The sequence below is a fragment of the Falco biarmicus genome, chromosome 8 (genome assembly GCF_023638135.1).
Source record: "Falco biarmicus isolate bFalBia1 chromosome 8, bFalBia1.pri, whole genome shotgun sequence".
In the NCBI taxonomy this organism is placed as follows: Eukaryota; Metazoa; Chordata; class Aves; order Falconiformes; family Falconidae; genus Falco; species Falco biarmicus.
In genome coordinates, this window is record NC_079295.1 from 27,640,999 (window position 1) to 27,663,048 (window position 22,050).

General features: G+C 49.8%; 1 protein-coding gene across 3 annotated transcripts in view; it reads right to left on the reverse strand.

The window, feature by feature from the left end:
- Positions 1-605: 605 nt before the first annotated feature.
- IGFBP2 (insulin like growth factor binding protein 2) overlaps positions 606-22,050 on the reverse strand; it is a 94,367-nt gene continuing 72,922 nt past the window's right edge. For all 3 annotated transcript variants that reach the window (XM_056349142.1, XM_056349143.1, XM_056349141.1), the window contains 3 exons: positions 6,892-7,115; positions 5,281-5,421; positions 606-3,084 (listed from right to left, as the gene is read on the reverse strand). In XM_056349142.1, coding sequence (XP_056205117.1) covers positions 2,917-3,084; positions 5,281-5,421; positions 6,892-7,115 — 533 coding nt within the window. In that variant the 3' untranslated portion in view covers positions 606-2,916. The remainder of the gene's footprint in view (positions 3,085-5,280; positions 5,422-6,891; positions 7,116-22,050) is intronic.

Here is a 22,050-nt window from a genome sequence, read left to right on the forward strand (position 1 = left end):
CAAGCAGCCCCTGAAATACCAAGGTTGGGAAGCTGGAAAGAACAGAGCTCACTTGTCCTTGTAGCCTTTGCCCAAGCATCTGCCAAGGCCCTTCAGGTCCCTACGCTGGGTAGGAGGGACCTTCCTTTGCAAAGCTGCTCCCCTGCTCAAGGAGCAGGAAACCACCACTCTCACACAGCCCCTCGGCAGCTCAGGAAGCTCCACAAGCATCATGTCAGACAGGGCGTTCACAGTGCCACCTCTCCACCTAGCAAAGCGGGACACAAACACCCTTTTCTGACAAATTTAGCTGCCGTCAGGTGACGAGATGGTCTCTGCACACATGCTGACCAGATGCTGACTTGAGGGCACAGCTGCGTTTTGCAGGCTCACAAGGTAGCACATCTGGAGCAGGAACACAGCAGGCCAGCAGACAAGTGACACCAATTCCTCCCTGTTCACACAACTAGGACCAGTAACGATGAAAGGCCCAAGTTCCACTTCTGCTTATCATCCCAGCGTTCACAACACTCCCTGGACAAAAGCAGAACAGGCCCAAATTTGCATGTGATGCATCAGGCAAGGAAATGTGTCCTATGAACAGAGGGGAGCAGGGAGGGGGAAGATGGCATTTTTCTGGCATCCCATTTAATTTATTCCAACTTTATGCAGCTGAGCTTTTCCAAAAGAGAAAAAGAAAAACACAAAAGAAAACTTCCTGATTCCTAAACAAACAAAACAAAGTACAAACTGCAGATGACAGCCAGTGTGTGCAAGGTTTACATGAAAAAGCAGAACACCCTCGGATGTTAACAGAAAACAGGCAGCATCACTTTTACAGTTACTTGGCTTTGCATGGAGGTATGTTTTCTCTCTCTTGTGTACTCTTGCTCCCTCTCATACACATTCACATGCATGCACTCCCACCCCTGACTTGCCAAAGCAGGTCCTTTCCCTGTCTCCTCCACTGCCACATCCAAACCCCTTCAAAGTCATGAGGGGCTGAATTTACAGAGACCACCTGTGCCCTTCACACTTGGGATCTGAAATGTGAGGCCAAGGCAGGGAAAAAAGCAATAAACCTCAGTGCTCTCCTTCCTCCAGAAGCCATTTGGCTTTTTGCTTTTCCTTCTCCAGATTCAAGTCCCCAGATGAGGAGGTATCAGCAGTGTGGACCCCAGCTGCGGTGTTTCTCCACTACCATTTGGTGTTTCTGGGTTGTGCCACCAGAGGCTAGTCCTGTCCCTGCAGGTCATGGTCAAGTAGCTCTGCTGCCTGGCCCCCACCATGCAGGCACAAGGTGTCCCCCGCCAGCACCCATACTCACCAAGGAACCCCTTTCCTCAGCCATATTCAACCTAACCATGTGGAGGCCCTAGGATCTGAAGGATGTTTGCTGCTTAGAAGGATTTGCCTGAAATTGGGAGATGCTTTATCTCCCTCCCCCACCCCACCTTGATTGCATTTAAGGGAAGCCTAAGACTTTTACTGTAAGGAGAGAATTTTTGCATTTACTCTGCAATTGGTATTCATATTAAAAAAAAAAGGGGGGGGGTTGAAAAAAGGGAAGAAAATAATAAATTCTCCTTCCTTAGGCGACGGGGAAGTTATTTATTCTCAGCATCGGTGTGTTCTGTACAGAAAGAAATCAACAGGTGAAATAACAGCAGAGACACATCTCTCCTCAGAGTGGCATGTCCAGCTCAAAACCTCTCAGAGCACTTGGAATCACTTGGATTTCATCTATACAAATGTGTGTGTGGGCAGAGGGGTGCGTGTGTGTCAGGGTCTTTACAAAGCAAGATATATACTGTAATTTACTTTAAAAAAAAAAAACCAACAAAAAAAACCAAAAAACCAAACACCAAGAAGTGTGTGCTGAATAGCAGATGCTCACTCCAGTCCCAAGCAAAAATGGAGGGACAAGGGCAGCTGCTTGGGAGTGCAGGTTTTAGATGGGTTTTTTCCTATCTAGAAACAAAGAAAAAATGAATGAGAGGGAGAGAAAGAGAGACTCCCTGGCTTGTTATCCTAAATCTACACAGGCATCCTTCCACCCAGCCCCAGCAAGTTCACTTTAGCTCCCTCAGCATAAGCTGATCCTAAAGAAATACTGGGCAATAGCTCTTCAAATCCCCCAGAAAAACAAGCGCTTAGCTTCACCGTCACCCAAAGGCCCCATCCTCCTGGACCACTGGCTGAAGCCAGGTCCCTGTGGGGCTGGCTGTGCCCCAGCACCAGGAAGGGAAGCACCCAGGGGTATTTTGGGCAGGGGGGAAGCTACCTCATCTTTAGCCCTTTCCCTCACTGATGCCTCCTTGGGGGATGCATCCCAACCATGCTGCCATGTTCCAGCTGGGAAGCCAGGGGCTTTCCTCCTTCCCTCCCTCCCACACCGCATCCCATGCCAGGACCGAAGGCCAGGCTGGGGCACAGGGGACCGGCAGGACGCAAGAGGCAGGCGACACAGTATTTACAGTCTTTGGTCTTGGGGAAGGGAGGGAAAGAGAGGGAAAGGGTGGGGAAATTTCTTTGTTTTTTGTCCCACTCCCACCCATGGCAAGGGTTTTTTTCCCCCTGGGAGGTGTTGGGGAGCACAAGCGCTCTGTGCTGGAGGGTGTGGGAAGATGCCGCAAAGCAGCAGGGAGGGCAGGGCCGCGGGGCGAGGAGCAAAAAAGACCAGTTCTCTGGCTTACACTGGGTGAAAGACTATAAGAAAGCAGTCCCTTCTCCTTGCAACCCCCCCACCCACCCCCCACCGCCCTTCCCCTCCCAGTATCCCTCCCCTCCCCAGGAGCTGGGCAGCAGGGGAAGGAGGGCAGCACTCAGGACCCAACCCCAGTCTCTTCCAGAGCCTAAAGAGACACGCTGAAACCCATGTAAAATCCAGCACTGGGGCCACGGCAAGCTGCCTCCAATGAGCAGGATAGCGTCTCTCTACTGGCTCCGCAGGGCATGTGCTCCCCGGTCCTCCTGCTCGTGGGCTGTATAGAAGAGGTGGCACTCAGGGTCCCCACGGATGGTGGGTGCACCCTGAATCACCTTCCCGTGGATGGGGTCCACGCACCAACACTCGCCACGCTGCCCGTTCACCGACATCTTGCACTGCATGGAGAGGGACAGGGCAGGTGTCAAAGGAGGAAATGGGGGGACAAAACAACCCCCTCCCCAGCCCCAACAGTAGAGAGCCCAAACACAGGCAGAGCTGCAGCTTCTCCAGTGATCTGGCACTAGTTTGAATTTAGGCAAGATTCATGGATGCTGCACTTGAACACCCAAGGGTTTGTACTGCACCAGCAGCACTCGTCCAGCAGTCCAGGCTGAGGGCTGGACTTCTTCCTGCAGGGGCTGTGCCAGGGACCAAGAAGCCAATTTTAATGAACCACAAGAACACCTAACTATCCCAGAGATGCATTGCGCTCTGCCAACTGTGGATGAAAAGCATCCAGAGTCAAGAGGGATGAGACAGGCTGACAGAGGAACTGCGTAAGCTTCTTCTCACCTGCAGACTGGGCTAAACAAACTGACACATGAGCGCAAGGCCCCCACAGCCAGACACAAACATTTTTCCAAACAGGGTTTCACTCTGTCCCAGAACAGAGCCAGGGACTATGGTGCATCTGGACCTGGACTCTGTCCCCACCCAGCCTGGTTAGAGACAAGTTTCTTGCCCTAATGGTTATCATCCACCTCTTGGCCTGGAAGGGCACAGGCACTTTGAACCTGATGCTCAGACCTCCATCCCCAGCGTACATCTCTGAATAGGGTGTAGTAGGAGATACAGAGGTTACTCCATCAGACCAGCCTCTGCGTGCACTCTGTAAAGCTGAATTCAAGCCATTTTCTGCAGCTGGACTGAGGTCAAAATGCAGCCTTGTTCATGGGAATAAAAAGCACAAAAAGAGAGGATCCAGAAGAGTGCATCCAGGCACGCTCCACCCATGCACTGGCCCACAGGAGGTGGGAGCAACTGGGAATGCTTTTGCTGGCATCTGCTTTCTAGCAAATGAAAAGGAGCTGATGCTCAGCTCTGGAAATCCAGATGGAGGGAAATGGGTATCATTTCACATTTGCCTTGTTTGCCCTTAACCAGGGCAAGGGTGTGGGGATAAGAGAAAGCAATGTTTGTCTCCTCTCTTTTTCTGCAGCAGTGACTAGCATGTAACTCATCTGCACCCTTCAGTGCAGGATGACTTGTTTCCCAGGCAGAAGGAGCAGCAGAAACTGTCTTTTCTTTTGTAGCACACGATGTATTGCTGCATTGCTCAGGCTCGTTCCCCAGACACATCTCCTTACAGGGAATTTGCCAGCTCTGCTCCATCCATCCCTTCCAAGTGTGCTCATGCTGGGGGATCCAGCCAGCCCATGGGGCTCTTCAGGGAGAGGCAGAGGGTGAGGGTCCAGGCAGGACAGGGAAGAGAGAAGGGACAGAGGGAGATTATATCTCAGAGCATCCTACTTTTTTTAATGCTCCTGATCAATTGGTAGAAGTAGCCCTAAGAAAACACTTAGCCATGAAAACAGCAGGTTTTCTGGGGTCCCCTCCAAAGAGCTATAAAGGGCGCTCATATCCAGGTACTATTCACACATGGCTGCTAGTCAACCCTGGACAAGCTGGTGTTTTGCTGCCCAAGAGATTTTTCCTGGCATTTTTTCCCCCATTAGCCACTGACACCTGCTGGTTTTGCATGAATAAAGCAAAGAAATCAGAATTCAGACACACTTTAAGTCATTTGAGTCCTTCTGAGTCCCACAAATACTTTCAGAAGCATGCTGCACCCCAAACCCCACCTTGCTTAGAAGGAACCCCTCCTGGAGCTGTGGGCCCAGCCTTGATTTGCAAAGGAAAACTAGTAAAGTGCGCTAAAAACAGGAGAAGTGCTTTCTGTTTTGTCTGCAAGACTGGCCAGCATTCAAGGCCTCTCGGCTTTCCCCCTGTAGTGGGGGCCCAAGCAGGACAAGACCTGGCTCAAAGCACATGAAAATAGACCTGGACAGATAAGCAGCTCTTGCAGAGAAGAAGGGGCTCTGAACTAAACAGATTCTCCATCTCTGGGCTGCCTGCAGCCACAAGTGGATGCGAGTCTCACATCTCTTCTTCCTAGCCCGTGGCTGCAGATGCACCTAGGTGTTACTAAACCTGTCCATGCCATGTGCAATACTTGCTGTTTACCCCACACCTCACACCACGTGTGCAGCTATCAGCCCAGCCCCAAGCTGCACATGGTGGGGACGCATGCTGAGCTGAGCACTGCTGCTGGGAGTGCAGCCAGCCCCAGGGCTCTGGCTCTCCCCACCTACCTGTTTGAGATTGTACAAGCCATGCTTGTCACAGTTGGGGATGTGGAGGGAGTAGAGGTGCTCCAAGGGACCTCGCTCGTCCGGCAGCCGCATAGTGGAGATGCGTTCCAGAACCTGATCTAGCTCCTGCTGACAAGGGGTCTGAAAAGAGCCAAGAAAGCAGACAACAAAACCAAAAATAATCAGCACAATGAGACAATTCAATGTCAACACTTTGGACAAGTAGGAATGAACACCTGTGTACACCTCCTCATGACACAGCTTTGCCACCGGGTCCCACTGCAGACTTAACCTGAAGTTAATCAGAAAATCAGAGTGCTGCACACCTGCACATGCCGATGTGTGGAGGTCCACACAGGGAGACAGGCACATCTCTCCCATGTGCCTCACATGGCCAAGACCCAACAGGACACCCCTTGAGGAGGAGAAGCCGCAGAGATGCTCCCATGGGTCCCACTGGTGATTACAAGTGATGTGAAACAGGACTAATCTAATCCAGACAGGCCAGGAGGGTTTCCATGAGCATAGCCCAGATCCCACACCCAGAAGTGCAACTCAAAGCATGTGAGACCCCATGGGAGTGGAGGCGAAGCCCTGGGAACAACACTACCCGGCAAAGGCAGCCTCTGGAGGCATCCCTTTTGCTGCACAGCAGCCCCAAGCCAGGGCTCCCAACCAAGGCAGTCTGGCTGAATTGCACCTGATGTGAGCTGGAGCGAGTCCACACCTCTCCTTTTGCAGTTGTTGGTTGTTTGGTTTTTTTTTTTTTTTCCAAAGGAGCTGCAGCGGCATGGGAGCTCTCTAAGATGACATTGCCGGCACCTTACTTTGAACCTCTGCTTTGCCTGGTCCTTGGAGGGGACGAGGACTTTCTTTTAAATCCCCTTTCTGTCCCTGCGCTACCGTATATAAATACCCTATACGTTCATGGAGATATACGTATTATAGACCTTCTGAGGTACCTTTCCATCCCCATCCCATCCAGTTGCCATGACCAAGCTTCCCACTAGAGGGAAACCACGGCCAAGGACTGGAGGGCAGAGCAACACGGACAAGGAAGAAGGGCACAGGCAGGACTCCAGGAACTCTTCCAGCTATGTGACAGCCCCACAGTCCACCCTCGGGGGCCTCGGGACCACGCCTCACCCTGGACTGGGGCTGCCCTGCAGCAGGCAGACATGTCCCCCGTCCCCAAATCCCCTTAGGCCATCCCTGGCACTTGCTTAGGTAAAAAGGGTGTGAGAAAGCCAGTCCGCAGGCAAAGGGCACGCTCGCACCCCTGCGGAGGTAGGTGTCAAGCCAGCGGGACCCCCCTTCCCCAGCCCTGCTGTCAGGAGGTGAAGCTGCAATGAAAATAACGCCTCCTCGCCAGCACATCAAAGTTCATCAGATAGTGTGCTCGGCCCCAGCTTCAGGCCAAAAACAAACATTTGCTTTTCCTTTTTTTTTTTCTCTTACCCTCACCCCCCTTTTTTCTTTCTCTTTAGGTTTGTTGTTGTGTTGGTTTTTTTAAGACAGTTTGTTGCAGATGTCACTACAGCTTGACATTCAGCATTTCCTGGCAAGCCTACAGCTGCCCCCATTAGCTCCCATGCCCCTTTGCCCCCTCACCCTGCCCGTCGACAGCCGCGACTTCTTCGAGTCCTCATGGTTGTGATGGGGCTTGCCGACTTTGCCCATCTGCCGCTGCTGCTCGTTCACCTTCTCCCTCATAACTGCCAGCTCCTTCATGCCTGTCTTCATGGGCTTCCTCCCGCCAGCTCCGCTTAGGATGCCCGTGGTGCCATCCACATGGTTCTCGGCAAGGATGCTCTCGGACCGGTCATCGCCATTATCTGCAGGAGACAGGGCAGACAAGGAAAGGGTCAGGATCAGCCAGGCACTCTCTCACGTATTCATCCTGTCCTGGATCGCTTTCAAGCGTGGCTGGTTACCAAGCCATAAAATCTTTGCATGCAAAAATTTTAAACTGCATTAGCTCTTTCATCTGGAAGGTGAGAATAGATCCTTTCATTCTGGAGTTATTACCACACTAAAAGACAGTTTAGAGAACAGGGGAAATAGCTGCTGGAGAAGTTCTTTCTGGGTTTAATTTGACCTTCTAAATTACTTCCCGGAGAATGTAATTTTCCCATCAGAAGTCCAGTTGGGTTAGCGATGCCAAGTGTACTTCGGCTCCAAAACCTAAAACCACAGTGATTAGTAACAATACCTTGAGTCCATCTATCATCCCCCAGAGTATCTCCAGGAATACTTAGTCAATATTAGTGTGCTAAAATAAATTCTCAGGCCTGCTTTCAGAAATACCTTGCCTCTGTTTTATGGCCACCCTAATTTCCCTTGGAGAACCTGCCATTTCAGTGATTGTCCCTGCCGTATCGTCTTTCACATAATTTGTCATACAGTGCATTACTCATTTAGCTTCTACCTAGTGCTGCACTTAGGCACTTCTACTGACCGTGGAACAGCCCCATATGTCATGGGTCCAACTCTGCCACTACTGCAAGCCACAGACCCCCAGCTAATTCAGTCATTTCAAAGTCAGTTAGCAGAAATCTGGGAATAAACACTGTACTTTTCCCACCTCCTCCACACCACTTTGTGTATATTCCAGTTCACTGGGTGCCACTCCTGAAAGCTATCCTTGCCAAAGTAGGACACAACAGTCACGATGCTGCAGACAGCAGTCCCTTTGGACCTTGCAGTGGCAACGAGGACAGATCTTAGTTCCTCCTGCTCGTTCCAGAAGTCCAGAAGGTGACACACCTGATGTCTCCTTGGTGCCTGGTCTGATCTGGCTGAGCAAGCATGTCTAACACTGTAGCTGGATCTAACATGGAAGCTGGCCCTGCTTTAAGCAAGGGCTTGGACCAAGACCTCCAGAGATCTTTTCCAGCCCAAACTATGATTCAACCCATGCACACACATCACCTCTCAGCACAATAACCCAGGCTAGGTATGTTTCTAGATCTATCTGCATATAGGAGCTCTTCAGCAGCTCCACAGGTCCCACACCAGTGACAGACCAGGCCATTCTGGTCCTACAGTGGTGACAAACATGAAATGTCTTTTAGCATATGCCAAAGAGGAACTTATAGCATCTAGCCTACCAACATCAGCATTCTCTCCGGCATCTACAATCTAAAACTCAGGCACTTACATAGAAACAAAAGAAATCACATCAAATTGTGCATGATGAAGGGCAAGTAATGCTTTAGCTCATGTAACAGTGTTTAATGTATGGATCTCTTCTACTTCTTGAAAGACCAAGCACACAGAGAATTAATAGATTTTAACATTTCCTTTTTTTCAGAAGATGCATTGTGATGTTTTGTCAGGGCGTAGCTCTACTGCCATGACAGTAACAGCAAGTATTTATTTCTACCACAGCTTTCCAAACTCTTTTCAGGTGTTGCAACCCCAAGCTCACACAGGAGGAACTGCAAGAAGAGTTTCATCTGAACTTACTCAGCAAATGGATGGCTGCCTGCAGACTGACGGCAAGAGGATGCCCAAGTGGGCTGGATCAAAGAGCCACCCCAGCCCAGCATGCCATCCACAAGAGACCACCAGCAGCTGCTTGGGGACACATGTCAGAAGAACCATTCCCAATCTGTGCTGCAGATCAGCAGTAAAAGCACTTTCATGGCTGGAGACTGCATCTGACCCACAGGATTTAAAAGCCACCAACAGACCCATCCCTCAACGGATTTGTCCAATACCCTTTTGAACTGCCTCACCATTTTGGCCTCGTATCTCCCAATACTGGGATCATCCCACTTCCCAGAAATACCGAATGTGTTTGGTCTGCAGGTTTTTAGCTGCTTAGGTAGCAACTGAAAAGCAAACACAGAGCAAAACCAATCTGGCAAAGTCCATGACTTTCCTCAATACTGGTTCCAGATGAGAACTGGGACCAGGTTTGATAGCCAGATGGGCAAGCTCAAAGTCTGGGCTGCTGCCTGGTGATTGCCGTCTGGCTGTCATCCTAGGAGCCGGACAAGGAATATTTTGAGCAGGAATCTTCTGTTTATACACCAGTCTCCCTGTTAATTAGAAACACATAGTGAGAAGAGAGAAGGCCATGAGGCCGCCCTTCAGACAGGATCAAATGAAAAAGCACCGTGCAAGAGATGGGCAAGGCTGGCCAGGCTCTGATCCTCAACGAGCTACTTGGGAGGGTCTTAGCCCTCCAATGTCTTTTGTGCTCTTCTCCTCGGCATCCCACCAAGCTGTTAAGAACGGCAGAAGAACAAGCACAGCATCTCAGACACGCTGCAGTCCCCTGTTTCATTCAGAAAACCAATGGTACAAACTGACAGAAAAGCAGCAAACTAGAAGCAGTGCCTTCCCCAATGGATTCTCGCGACTTCCTGCCTCCAACTAAAATATATAGACAACTGCCCAAATAAGCACTGCACTAGTAAATGAAGGCAAGCTGGTAAGCCTCTTGTCGGCTGATTCATTCACAAAACCTGCTTCTGATAATATTTTCACTCATTTTTCTCACTTTCCAATGCTAACAAATACCAGCCCAAAGAAAACCACTGATGGGAGCAGAGTGTGCAAGCCCATGTGCATGAACACACCCAGGGACAGGAGAGATTGGTCTTGGCTCCCTGGGCACCATCACAGGAGTAAGCCTAGAGCAGAGGCCAGGGAGGTCTAGCTGCTATCAACCGCAAGCTCTCCTCTCTAAGGCCAACCTTTCCACGGCAAGCCATACCTTCACCCTGCTGCCAAGCTTGACTGATCCATCTGGGGCTGATACCAGAGCCCCATCACAGCTTCTCCCTCTCTGAAATCTGGCGCTGCTTTTAAGGAGGAGCTCTCCTGACCTGGGCCTTGCAGAGATGGCTCAGTCATTGGGGAAGGGAAATGGGACAGAAAAGGTTGGCCCCATGTGCCAAGCACTAGCACTGCCTTCACAGACAAGCTGCATGCGTGAGAGGAGGCTGAGAATCAGGTGTGATGGACCACATTTCAAAGAGCAGATGGGCTGGGTAGTAATGACAAGAGGTCAGGAGAACACAGAGCATGCTGTGAACCAAACAATACCTTTTAGAGCCAGATAATGCTTTTTAATGCTGCCCAAGAGTGAGTTGTGCGTGCTTGCTTATGACTATAAGTGAAACAATTAAGCCACCCACCAACTCAACCAGCACGGGATGGGCAGGTATGCAATTGCCTCAGATATACAACCCTAATCTGTTTGTCATCCTGGCAAACGCCCTTTCACTGACCAATTTCAATTCACTAAATATATCTGTGAACGAAGCAGTGCCGAACTCCAAAACAATTATGTTTTATAGTTCTTCCATTTTCCTATGGCATGTGGAAAACATCTCCTGTGCTATTTTGGATCAAAAGGTAAAGAGCTTTGTGTAGGGTGGGACAAGTGTGGCAGGAATCAAAGCAGATAGCTGAAGTTCTCCTGAACACTGATGTGGAGCCCATGAAACACCTCTGTCCACGCCAAGAAAATGTGTTCTTTATGGCCTTTTTCAAGGAAAATTCCCATTGGCCTCAATGGGGCGAGGACTTGGCTGAGGTGAAAGCGTGTTCAGATGGCCATCAGCTAACATCTGTAGGGAGCTACACAGTCTTGCCAGCATTTTCAAAAGCGGCTACCAATTTCCAGCACTGAAATTTTGGGGAATCTGGTTTGAGACCTCTAGGCACCTCTGCTGAGACAGCTGAGAAACAGAGGGACTTAAAAACAACCTGCCACTTCCAGAACTACAAAAAGAAAAAGCACCACACAGAAAAAGGCAGCTGCCTGAAGTTAAAAATACATCTTTATCCCTTTGAAGAGCCACAAAGTGTATCTGGGCTGCAGGATGGGATCGAGTCAGTAGCACTCACTTAGCACGAGAGGGCCAGCCTGTATCACGGGGAGAACACACCATGCCAAGGACCACAGCCGCCCTCTCCAGCACTGCTCTCTCTCTGCACTTGCTTTCCTTTGACGACAGCTTGCCCAGGGCTTCACATGCATTTGCTTATCTGCCCGGCGTGTTTGCATAAGTGCTGATTAAGGTCCCAGACCCACAAAAGTTTCACCCAAGTGGCCTTCAACACCCTGCCTGGAGCCCTGCTATCCTCAGGTCCCGGCTGTTGGACTGGGCTTACATCTTCCTCCCACAGTGACTGCAGCCTCTGCTGGCCAGCACGCTCCCTTTGAAGACATCAAAGGGCTTTGCATTCATTAATTACCCTGGAGAGAGATGTATTCATCTGTAAAAAAACAAAGGCATGAAAAAATTTAAGAGTGCTGCCCAAAGCTACGCAGGTAATCGATGAGCAAACCCAGGAGCCTGCGCTCCTGCCCTGGCACTGCAGAGGAGTGCACACACTTGGGGCTGCAGGAATGCAGCATCCAGAGAGTGATTTTTAACCCGGAGCAGTGTTGTCTGCCTCATCTAGCTTTTACTTTTAACTTCTTGTCACTGCGCGTTCTACCGTTTCAGGATTGATTTAAGCGCCTGTTATGGGTTTTGCCTGCCACTTTTTATTTTAAGGAGCAGAGTTGCCTGTCCTCAGCTGCCAGGAACCCAGCACTTGTCCTCAGCCTGAGAGCAGACAGGGCCTTTAAACCTGACCTTTAACGTACACAACAGCCATGGCCAGAGAATTATTTGCAGGACGGTGGACAAGGAGCAGACAAACCTTGACTGCAGCCCCAGGGACCTCTGCCTCATGAGTCTGCAAAGCATTTCTAGGAGAGCCCTGGGCAAAGGTTCCTGTGCAATAGTTCTGGTGTGGGTGTTGTTGACCTGGAGCTCGGATACCTCGAAAAATTTGCCAGCAGGGATTATACCAGCGTTGCAATTTCCTCACAACAGGAGTTGCCAAGAACAAAGTCCCCCCCAGGCCCTCTGGCCCATCCTACCCCAAAAAGGACCCAGGGTTTGCTGACTGCTGCTGCCAAACTGCATTGAGCCACGACACAGCATCTGTCAGCACTCAGCTGGCAGCGGAGGGGAAACGTGGGGGCACCGGCATGTGGTCTGGCCTCAGGCGTAATCAAGCTGGGCTGGATGCACCTCTCCAGGGGCAGATGAAAACAAAGCAGCTGCTCAAGTTTCACTCTTCACTTCGCACCAAAAACACCCAAAAAACCCACAGCTAGGAAATGCCACAGAAGCACGACAATGGGTCAAGTAGGAGAGGGGGTAATGGGAGGGGAAAGAATGCAGAAGGGGTGTAGAGCAGAGAAGTCCCCTTGCCTCAGAACATCTCTCACACAGGCCAACCGTGGATGCTCAGGGGAGGAGCATAAGAAAAGACACAATTACAGAGCAATCCCTCCCCAGCTCTTCTAGCGGTCACCAGTTCAGGAGCCAAAGGTTGCATCTAGACTGAGTTTAATAGCCACTGATGGGCCAAACTGGGGAGGAGTCATACATAATCCCTTTCTGGATTCAACTACAGGGACCCTCCCATACCTCTCCCTGGTCCCCCTGCCCCAGCCCACAGCCTGTTCTGCCTAGCCTCACTCAGTTCTGCACAGGCAACACATGGATGTTTGAACACTTGAGTTGGTTGCAAAGGACACACAGCCAGGGTGCCTCGGCAGCTCAGGGGTGACCATGCCACCCAGCTTTTAGGAAGGCTGGCAGGAAAGCTGGCCTCCCAGACCTCTCAGAGCCACGGGCTCCCATGGGAGACAGAGATGAAGATCAGCTTGGAGCATCTCTCCACCTGCCAAGGAGCTCCTTCAGGGCAGGTTCTCCGGATCCTCTGCCTGCCTGCACTTTCCAGGGTTATTTCATCATGACAACTTGCTCAGTAACAGTGAGGCAATTTCATACCACAGCCAGAAAATTCCTGCATCAGTCTCCAAAAGCTTGTTTTACCCCTTGTGATAAGCTGTCCACAAAGCACTCTGAGATCCGCTGGGGTTGAGAGCCTTGGGGCTCTGCAAACACCCTTTATTTTTGCCGTGAGATCTTTTCAGCCCATCTCTACCAGCAGGGAGGGCAGGACTAGGGAGGGAACGGCATGTTCTGGCCAGGGGTTGCTTAGCAAGCTCCTCTCCCTGCCCTGAGTGGCTGGCACGAGGGGTGATCCAAGGGGCACCCAGTGCCTTCCTTTGGCTCAGGCATCCTGCAGGAAATGCTTTATGCTCCTCCAAAGTGCCGGGGACATTGACTCAGGGCAGCACAGCTTTCAGCAGCCTGATTCACTCTCTTTTCTCTGCCCATTCCTGGTGGCTGGAGAGAGCAACTTTCCCTCCTCCAACCACCTAGGGTCCTGAGCCAGAGGAAAACCTCTTACTCACTGTATAGTGCCCTATGGGGCGCACCTGTGCCCCATCGCACACAAACTCCTCTGGCAACCTGGAGAAAGCACAGAAGCGATACTGAAATGGAGCTGATGTCAGATGAGGGAAGAAGAGGGACTGACATGTCCCTTCCCCTGGGTTTTTCTTTAAACAGTTTTGGTGTTAGGTTTGGTTTTTTTGGGGGGTTGATTTTATTTTTTTTTTTTTTAAATCATGTTTGTACACTGGTTTCCCAAGGATACAGGACTTGTGCAATAACACAGACTGCCTCTATGTAATTCTGCATATGCGTGTGTTTGCATGACTGCCTGTCTCCCTATTAGTCCTCCTCCCCCTCCACCTCCCAATATATCTACAAACACGTCAGCAAATGCCAACTACATCTCAAAACAGGAACACAATTCTCAAAAATAGTAAGTTTCCAGCATTTCATGGAAATATGTGGCTGGGCTGAAAAGAGATAAAATAGCAGGGTTTGTTTTGTTAGCTTTCTTTCCAAACAATTTGACTGATGGGCCATGTAGCACCTCACCAGCCCACTTTGTGTGGACCCAGCAGAGGACAAACCACTGCTGGGGAAGGTCTGTTCCAGCCCTCCTCCTGCCAACAGCAAGCCTGCAAGAGTGGTTTGCAACATCCCGTTCCCTCCAGTGCTAGCTGTCCACTGCGTGCCAAGAATAAGGAAAAATGCTGTTCAGGTCCCTCAAAAATGCAGGGGAACACATCAAACCCCCTCATTTACCCAACTTACATTTCCAATCCTAGTTTACTTTCACCTACTTCTTCCCCCAACTGTGGGGCTGCTGAGATCCCAATGTGCATCTACAGCAGCGACTTGCATGGACTCACCTAAAAGCTGAGGCTGAGGAGCCACAGGGTCTCATCTTGGGGTTGGTAACAGTGGTTTTGCATGTGTGCTTAACTTCAACATGTGTGAAGGCAGCTTGCTCAGGGGAAAGACCTTAACAAGTTTGGACGGTTTTCCCGAGTGAGGCTCTCCAAGCTCCCTGCCACCATAAAAGCATTGCCCCTTCTTAGTGAACCGCATCTCTTTCAGCAGCCCAACTGTGCCCTTTCAACACACTTCTCCAATTAGCCCTCCACAAAGCTGCAACCTTCCTAGCAGAACCAGATGAATTAACTTGAAAGCACTTCCAAGCTTAAATTAATTGCACCTCAGCTTCCCGATTTGACCTTGACCCCATCTGTAAAATCCCCAGAGCAGCTACTACTTAGTCATTAGGGGCTTCTGCCTGACTAAAACAAGCTATTAACCTTCCCAGGCCAGGCCTCTGCCCTCCTTTCCTGGTCATTCAGATGCATCTGTGTGGTCTTCAGTACCCCAGCCACCCCAAAATGCCTGCACTGACTTCTAGTATAAGCTTAGCTCTTAAATCCTCAGTTCCTATGAACTTCCAGAATGAAGTCAGACCACAAAACCACCTTGTTTCCTACACGTTTTACTAGTGTTTGAATTACCCCGATTTCCCCACTTCATGTTAGGACACACAGGCTCATCTCTAACCCTGAGTCCAAGCCAACTGGTGCTTTTGCATCCCACAGTCCAGACCATGCAAGCACAAAAGAGCTTTCCTTACCACAGCCTCTGTGAGGGTGCCTGCATGTTACTTGCTATCTAGATTATCTCTTGTTTGGCATCGGGATGCTGCGCCTCTCTTTCCTGCAGGACAGCCAGAGGCTCGCAGAGTTACAGGAGCTGCGATTCTTTAAAAGGCTGACTCCCAGGTATGGTGCTTTGCAACCTGCCAGAAAGGGCTGATGATCTGATGGACACACAACCACAAACAAGAAACTCTTCTCTGAATTCACACTAAACACTTCTGCCTCATGTATTTTTGGAAAAAGTATAATATACAGGACCTGTTCAGACTCTTCTGCTATTTTAAGATGATAACCTTTCTAGGTGCAGGCAGTGACAAGCAAACACCAAGTCAGACAGACTGTCAAAAATCAATTTGAACCTGCATGAAGGAAAGATATGCTACTGAAGAAAGTGCCCACATCTGTCCATCAATGTCTTCAAACCCAGGTTATATGCCTTTTAGCTAGGGTGCTTTAGCCGAAGACATGTTGCTCCAAGGAGAGGTGACAGAGGGAAATTCTGTGGTCTTTATCATATAAGAAGCTAGGGCAGATAGTCTAGGCGTTGTTTCTGGCAAAGCCCTCCGCCTGTTCTGGCTCCTCGAGGATTGCTTAGCTCACCAGAAAGATGTACACTGGCTCTGGAAGCCCAAGTGTGCCCTTTAGTGCTTGTTCAGAACCCCCCCAAAATCAACGGCTGGTGGGGAAGCAGCTCTGGACAGGGCATGACCAGACAAGCCTACAGCAGAGTATTTCTGCATGCCTTCTGGGAAGGCTGCATGCAGAGCAGCCAAAGTCTGACCTTCTGCCCTGCAGAAAGGTGGAGAAGGTTCAAAATCAGGAGGAAAAAAATACTACAAGTAAAAAAGACTTAAAACCCCAAAAAGGTCAGAGCAGTGCCCCACCCAGCCTGCGAGAGCTGTCTCTCGCCTATCTCCGGTATTGCTCCACTCCCTTCTCAGCCACATTGGCTTCTTCAGTTATTATGACTATTGCATGCAAATGGAATGAACTTCAGTCATTTGTATTACCAGTTTTCAAATAACATCTCACTTTTCCACAGTCGATTTTCCAGACAGCAGCTCAGTCCAGGGCTCCCCTCACCACCCACCCAAATCTCATTGCACATTTCTTCAAAGTCTGCCTTTTTCAAAACTCACTCGCTATTATTACAGTAATTCCTTCCCACCTCCTCCTCAGAAACTGTGCCAGAGCCCACCTCAATGCCTGCTGAACCTGCTTTCCCCATGCAGACCCTTAGCCAAGCACCAGCCCTCAAAGCCAACCCTGCATCTGCTTTTTCCCCAGGAACCTGCATTCCCCAGGCACAAAGCACAAGCGCCTCAAAATAAAACCAGAGTACTGAACTGTAGGTGGAAAGGGGCAGTATCACCCACTGTAATTTAGTTGTGAGTCTCCTCTGTCCACCAGCACCTCCCACTTGTCTACACAGATCACTCACAGACATTATTACCTATCCCTTCTTATGGGGGCTATTACCGAGTTGCCATATCCCACATTTAAGACCCGAGTTGAGCTGTTCACGGTTTTTCTCATTTAATGTTCAAGCTAAACATCATTGCAGTTGTTTCAGGTTATGTCAAAACACTTTGTTCATCTGTCCTTGGGGCAATATTTCATTCAGTTTTGCAGTCTCTTTGCTGGATTTCTTTAACCCTTGTTTTATGCTTCTCCCAGGTAAGGTAAGGGCAGAGCTCAATTTGAACCTTCATGTTAGAGTACACCATGAGAAGGGACTGTTCTTGCATGTGTGTTTATTATGCACACTTACTATTTCTCTTACTGTGTGCATTTACTGAAATAAGGCAACTGCCACTCACTTAGGCATGAAGTCTTTATTGATACAACACTGCTACTGAAATAAAGTTTTGCTAAAATTCAGATTTGCAGATTTGTCCCACTGCTGAATGAAACGCACACATGCGGTAACGCCATGAAGGGCTGAGACTCATGGACAGGCTACCAGAAGGAGGCAATTTACTGCAGATTGGCTGATCTGTAATAACTATTTGTGGCATACTATGACCATGCATATGGAAGTAATGCAAGTTACCTGTATGGTCCTTCAGCGACTTCCAGCCTCCAGAGCCTACAGCATGACCAGATCAATGTCACTTGGCCTTAAAAGGGGAAGTTTCCTCCCACACAGGTGGGAGGGAAGCAGTGCAAGGCAGCCTGCTGCTTCGCTCTGCTGTCATTGCTTTGGTCTCTTGCCTTTATAGAAAAAGGGGCTGGATCTCACTTTGTTTGCAAACGACTGTATTTTGGGCCACCCATGAAGCTGCCCAAGCTCCAGCCTCAGGAGTATGCAGACTCCCACTGAGCAAAAGGCAGGAAGAAAGAGTCATAAAACTGTGGTACAGGAAGGAAGAAAAGAAAGGGGAACATCAGTCAGCTGCATTCCCAAGGAGGAGGAAGGCATTACAAAACCTAAAAACCAGACCACCACAAAACACAGAGATGGAGACAGATGTGATAAGCCAGCTGAACCACTGGAAGGGAAGCTTGACCGTGTGATAGTCAGCTTGCTGTTTGAACAGCTCCAGAAAACATTTCACATACATCCAGCCAGCATACTCGGCACCAAATGCCCTGGTGTGTTTGCTGTGCACCTGATCTACGCAGCACCCTTTTCCTGGTTGGAGGGTCTGGCTACCACCTAAAGGCTTGGAAGACACGTGGAGGTGGTCCCCAAGTTAGAGTAAACCATCCATGTCTGTGTTAAGCCAAATTGTTAGAACACTGAGCTTCTGCAAGAAAATGCCAGGGAATCCCCTGGCTTCAAGAAGGATTGGCATTAACATAAGAGTTTACCCCAAAGCACTGGACAGCTTCAGCTGGCTTGTGACATGCTGGTGTTTAAGTCCTTCTCCAAACCAACTCTGCACATGGTCTAAACCTGGTCCAGTTGAGCCTCCCCAGGCAAAATTCAGCCGGTTGCTCTGCAGGCAAGTATTACTCACACTGTAAGTTGCAGGTATTGTACAGCATGCGAATAACAGGTTTTACCTGGCCTTTATCCATCTGCTTACAGCCAAAAGCATCTCACTGCTTTCTGCTGCACTTTTGAACACCCAAATTTTCAAAATGGTATGTGGCAGTTATTTAAGGGCATGTAACTCCACAGTTATAGGGTCTGGGGAAGGAACACATCAAGGTAGCCACTACAACCTCCTGGGAGCATCAAGGTGGGAGGCTGTCACTAGATAAATTGCCCTGGGATGCTATAACCAATCCACCCTCATTGCTCTCTAACAGGCCACCACAACTGAAAAGCACCGTAAGCACAGCCATCCTAGGGGCAAAGGAAGGAGCTGAGGAGACAGTGGGAAGCATCAGCCCTGAGCACCCACATACTCTCTGAGGGCCTTCAAAGGCCCCAGAACAAAAGCACTGCTGTGCCATTCCCCATCGGGAAGCAATGGGCATACACACCCGTCTCCACTGCACTCTGTCCATAAACTCCAGTTCTTCAGAGCCACTGTTGCCACATCTGTTAGCGCTTTAAAGCATGTACATCTGGCTTAATTGAGCACTTGACTTTACTACTGCTTTATCTCCATTTTCTGAACAGGCCTTGGGGAGACAGTTTTGCGCGGTTCGGGTTTCATTTTCTTCTTCCTTTGAAAAATTTTTCCCCTGAAATTCCACCTGAAGCAGGGTCAAAAGCCCCTGTGACAGTTGCTTGCACACTGGAGACTGCTTTTACAAAAGTCTCCCCTCTAGACAATAAGCCCAAACCTAAATATTCTGGTTTATGTGCTCCAAAGCTGCAGAGCCTTGACACACCAATCCTCCCCTCCCACTCTGCCTCTGTCCCCCCTGGAAAAAAAATAAAAAAAATCAGAGTTACTGGCAGAAGGTGTCACAGTACATGCCAGGGAGAAAAGAAAGAAATAAAAAGGATCTTGCTGCCCCTGCAGTCTCTGAAACTTTGCCTCTGCCAAGTTACAACAAACAGGAAAAGCAGAATCAAAACACAGCTCCCACGTCCCCCTCCATCCACCCAGCACAGCCTGCACCAGTGCCAGCTACCACTCACAATCACACTGCAAGCCTCCTCTAACACATCCTTCCAGGTGGCCTGAACAACAGAAAAGGCCAGCTCAGGAAAGCTGCATCCGATGCACAGCACACACTTGAATTCCCTTCCAGGAAGCTCAAAGGTCCTCCACTCCCCCAGACAGAGAAAGTTACCTGCAAGTCCCTTTGCCAGCTCCTGCGCTGGAATATGCTTGTGTTTCACTGTGAAAAGAGAAGCCAAGCACACAGTAGCTGGAAACAGAGAGGAGTACTGGCTGCAAAGTTGGCTGTTTGCCCCCGAGTGCCTCCCAGCCATTGGGAGAACAACAGGACCAGTCCCTCCTGTGGGAAGCAGCTGGGGTACCATTGCTGGGCTGCAGCATACTCCCAGGGACCTGTACCCAGCATCTTTCAGGCCATGATCTGGCATGAGCAAGTACCAGCAGTGTCTCCAAAACCTGGCTTTAAAACGCTGCCCTGGACAGTATTTCCCTCACTGCAGACTGAGGCTGGAACCACTCAGCAGGTAGCCAAGCGCACAGCGGATGCATTATGCTAGTTGATGTTAACACAGGCTGCAACCCACACATGCAGCTCAGGAGCTTTATGCCTCCTAAAAGCAGGATGACCTGCTGAAACCAGGACCACTGCAGCTTCAGACTAAGTGGCTAGAGGAAAAGCGATGACTGACCACACCACCACACATCACGGCTGCAATGCAGCAATCCTCATAACCCATTTCAGACACTCAGAAGCAAGCTCCTCAGTTACACTGCTTACTTTGCAAGCCCGTCAGGTATGTTCCTCAGCTCCACCAGTCATCTTCCCAAACCTGCTGCCCTGACTGTCAGCTACATGTTCTCCTGCCCCCCACTCACAAGGCAGTCCTGTTCAGCCAGCATCACACCTTGTAAGCTCTGGCTTTCAACTTTTCCAAAGGAAACAGGTGTCGATGCCCTGCCTGTCCCCCTTCCTACGAGAGTAAGATACCCAAAGCATCGTCAGCTTTCCCAGTGCTGTGTTCCAGTTTGATTTCATGCTACAGTGTTGAGTCCAACTATCTTTTATACCTACTGCCTGATATCTTTTCTCAGATGTCTAAACACAAAACCCACCCTTGAAGTGAGCAAAAAGCCAGGTGTACTAGCCGCAGCTGAATGAGCTCCCCTGGTCCCTCCTGCCCCAGTCCAACAAGACTTCAAGTCCAGTAGAAGAAACATCTGAATAGTGAAGTGGAAGAGAGTCAAAATGTAATTAAGTTCTGTACTTCCTATCCCAAAATGTTAGTGGGTGCTGTTGTGGGTTTGAGAGTTAATCAGGCACTCTTGTTTCACTGGAGAGCAAAACAGTGCCGTATTTAACAAGGCTGCTCTCCTGGATTCCTTGGGAGGAAGGCAGTAAGCAAATCATAATTTCTAAACCTCTCCCTGTCTTTCCTTCCTCCAGCAAGGTTCACATGCACAAAGCACAGACATCTTTCATATCAAAAAATCCCTCTTTAGATTTTCCAACCAAACCCAGCTGGGCTTTACCGATGGGAAGACCAACCCAAGTCATCCTCATAAGGACACCCCACCTTCCAAAGTTGAGGAAGGCAGAGAATTTAGATACTGCCGTACCCTTGTTAATCCCTCTTCAGCTGAGGGCCACAGAGAGGGGACAGTAGAGGGCATCTGCAGCAAGGCCTGCCAGGGAGGGAGGGAGCGGGCTATGGCAGCTCCTTGCACAGAGACCAAACCAGTCACGAGTCCAAAACACAAGCTGACCTTGACACAGAGGCTCATCCACACAGAGGCTGAGGGAGGAGCAGAGCAGACCTGTCCAGCTGCACACATCTTGAGGCCCCAGCACATGACTCTTCTTCGTGTCTCCCTGCCAAAGCACCAGTCTGCTTCTCCAGCACTAGGCTGCAATCTCTGTGATCCCCAAGCAGCTACAGCTGTCGTCAGCAGCAGATGTTAGGAGGAGCGTAACGACCGATCTTTGCTTCTGCTTCTGGAAACCAGTGGCATAGGGACTTTCTGAGCCAGAGGCTGCACATGGATCTTCATATTTCATAACTAGTCATCCCTCTATGAATTTCTATACTTCCTTTTAGAAGCCATTTATATCAAGGGCATTTCCAACTTCCTACATCAATGACTACCATCATTCAGTTGTGTTACCTGCTCCCCCAGATGTGCTGCTTGACTTTTTCATGGGATGCCAAATTAAGCTGAAAAATAATGATCTTCTCATTTCTCCCCTCTCATTCATAATTTCATAGCTCTCCATCTCAGCCCACTGGAACAAGTCAGCAGAAAGACCTAAACGCCAAAGCGCAGGTCTTCATATGCTGTTGAGACAGGGTTTGAAGACCCCTTAATCAAGGGGTGACCTTCAGAAAACAGCACGCACCTGCTGTGTGCCATGCACACCTCCATCACACCTCTGAAATCAACCGCAGCCCTCACAAGGGGCTGGGAGCCAGGACACCTCTCCTTTAAAGAGAAAGAAAAATGCCCAGCCTTTTCACAAATACAGAAGGCCTTGGCACAAGCTGAGGGCACAGGAACAAAGCCAAAGCACATGGAAAACAGCAGCAGCAGCAGCTCTTACTGCTGCCTGTCTAACTGGAGAGCTGGGGTGCCATCCTGGAGCGAGGGATTCATTGCAAGCTCCTGACAAGCCATGCAGGGTGCCCCAACACAGGCAGAGCCCCCTCCAGTGCCACCCCTTTTGCTGCCCCAACGGCCCCAGCCCCTCCGCACTCACTTCGGTCACATGCTGCTCTTCCTCAAAAGCCTGCAAAGCATGTTGGCTGAGCCCCAATGAAAGCACCTTCTAATGGGATTTTT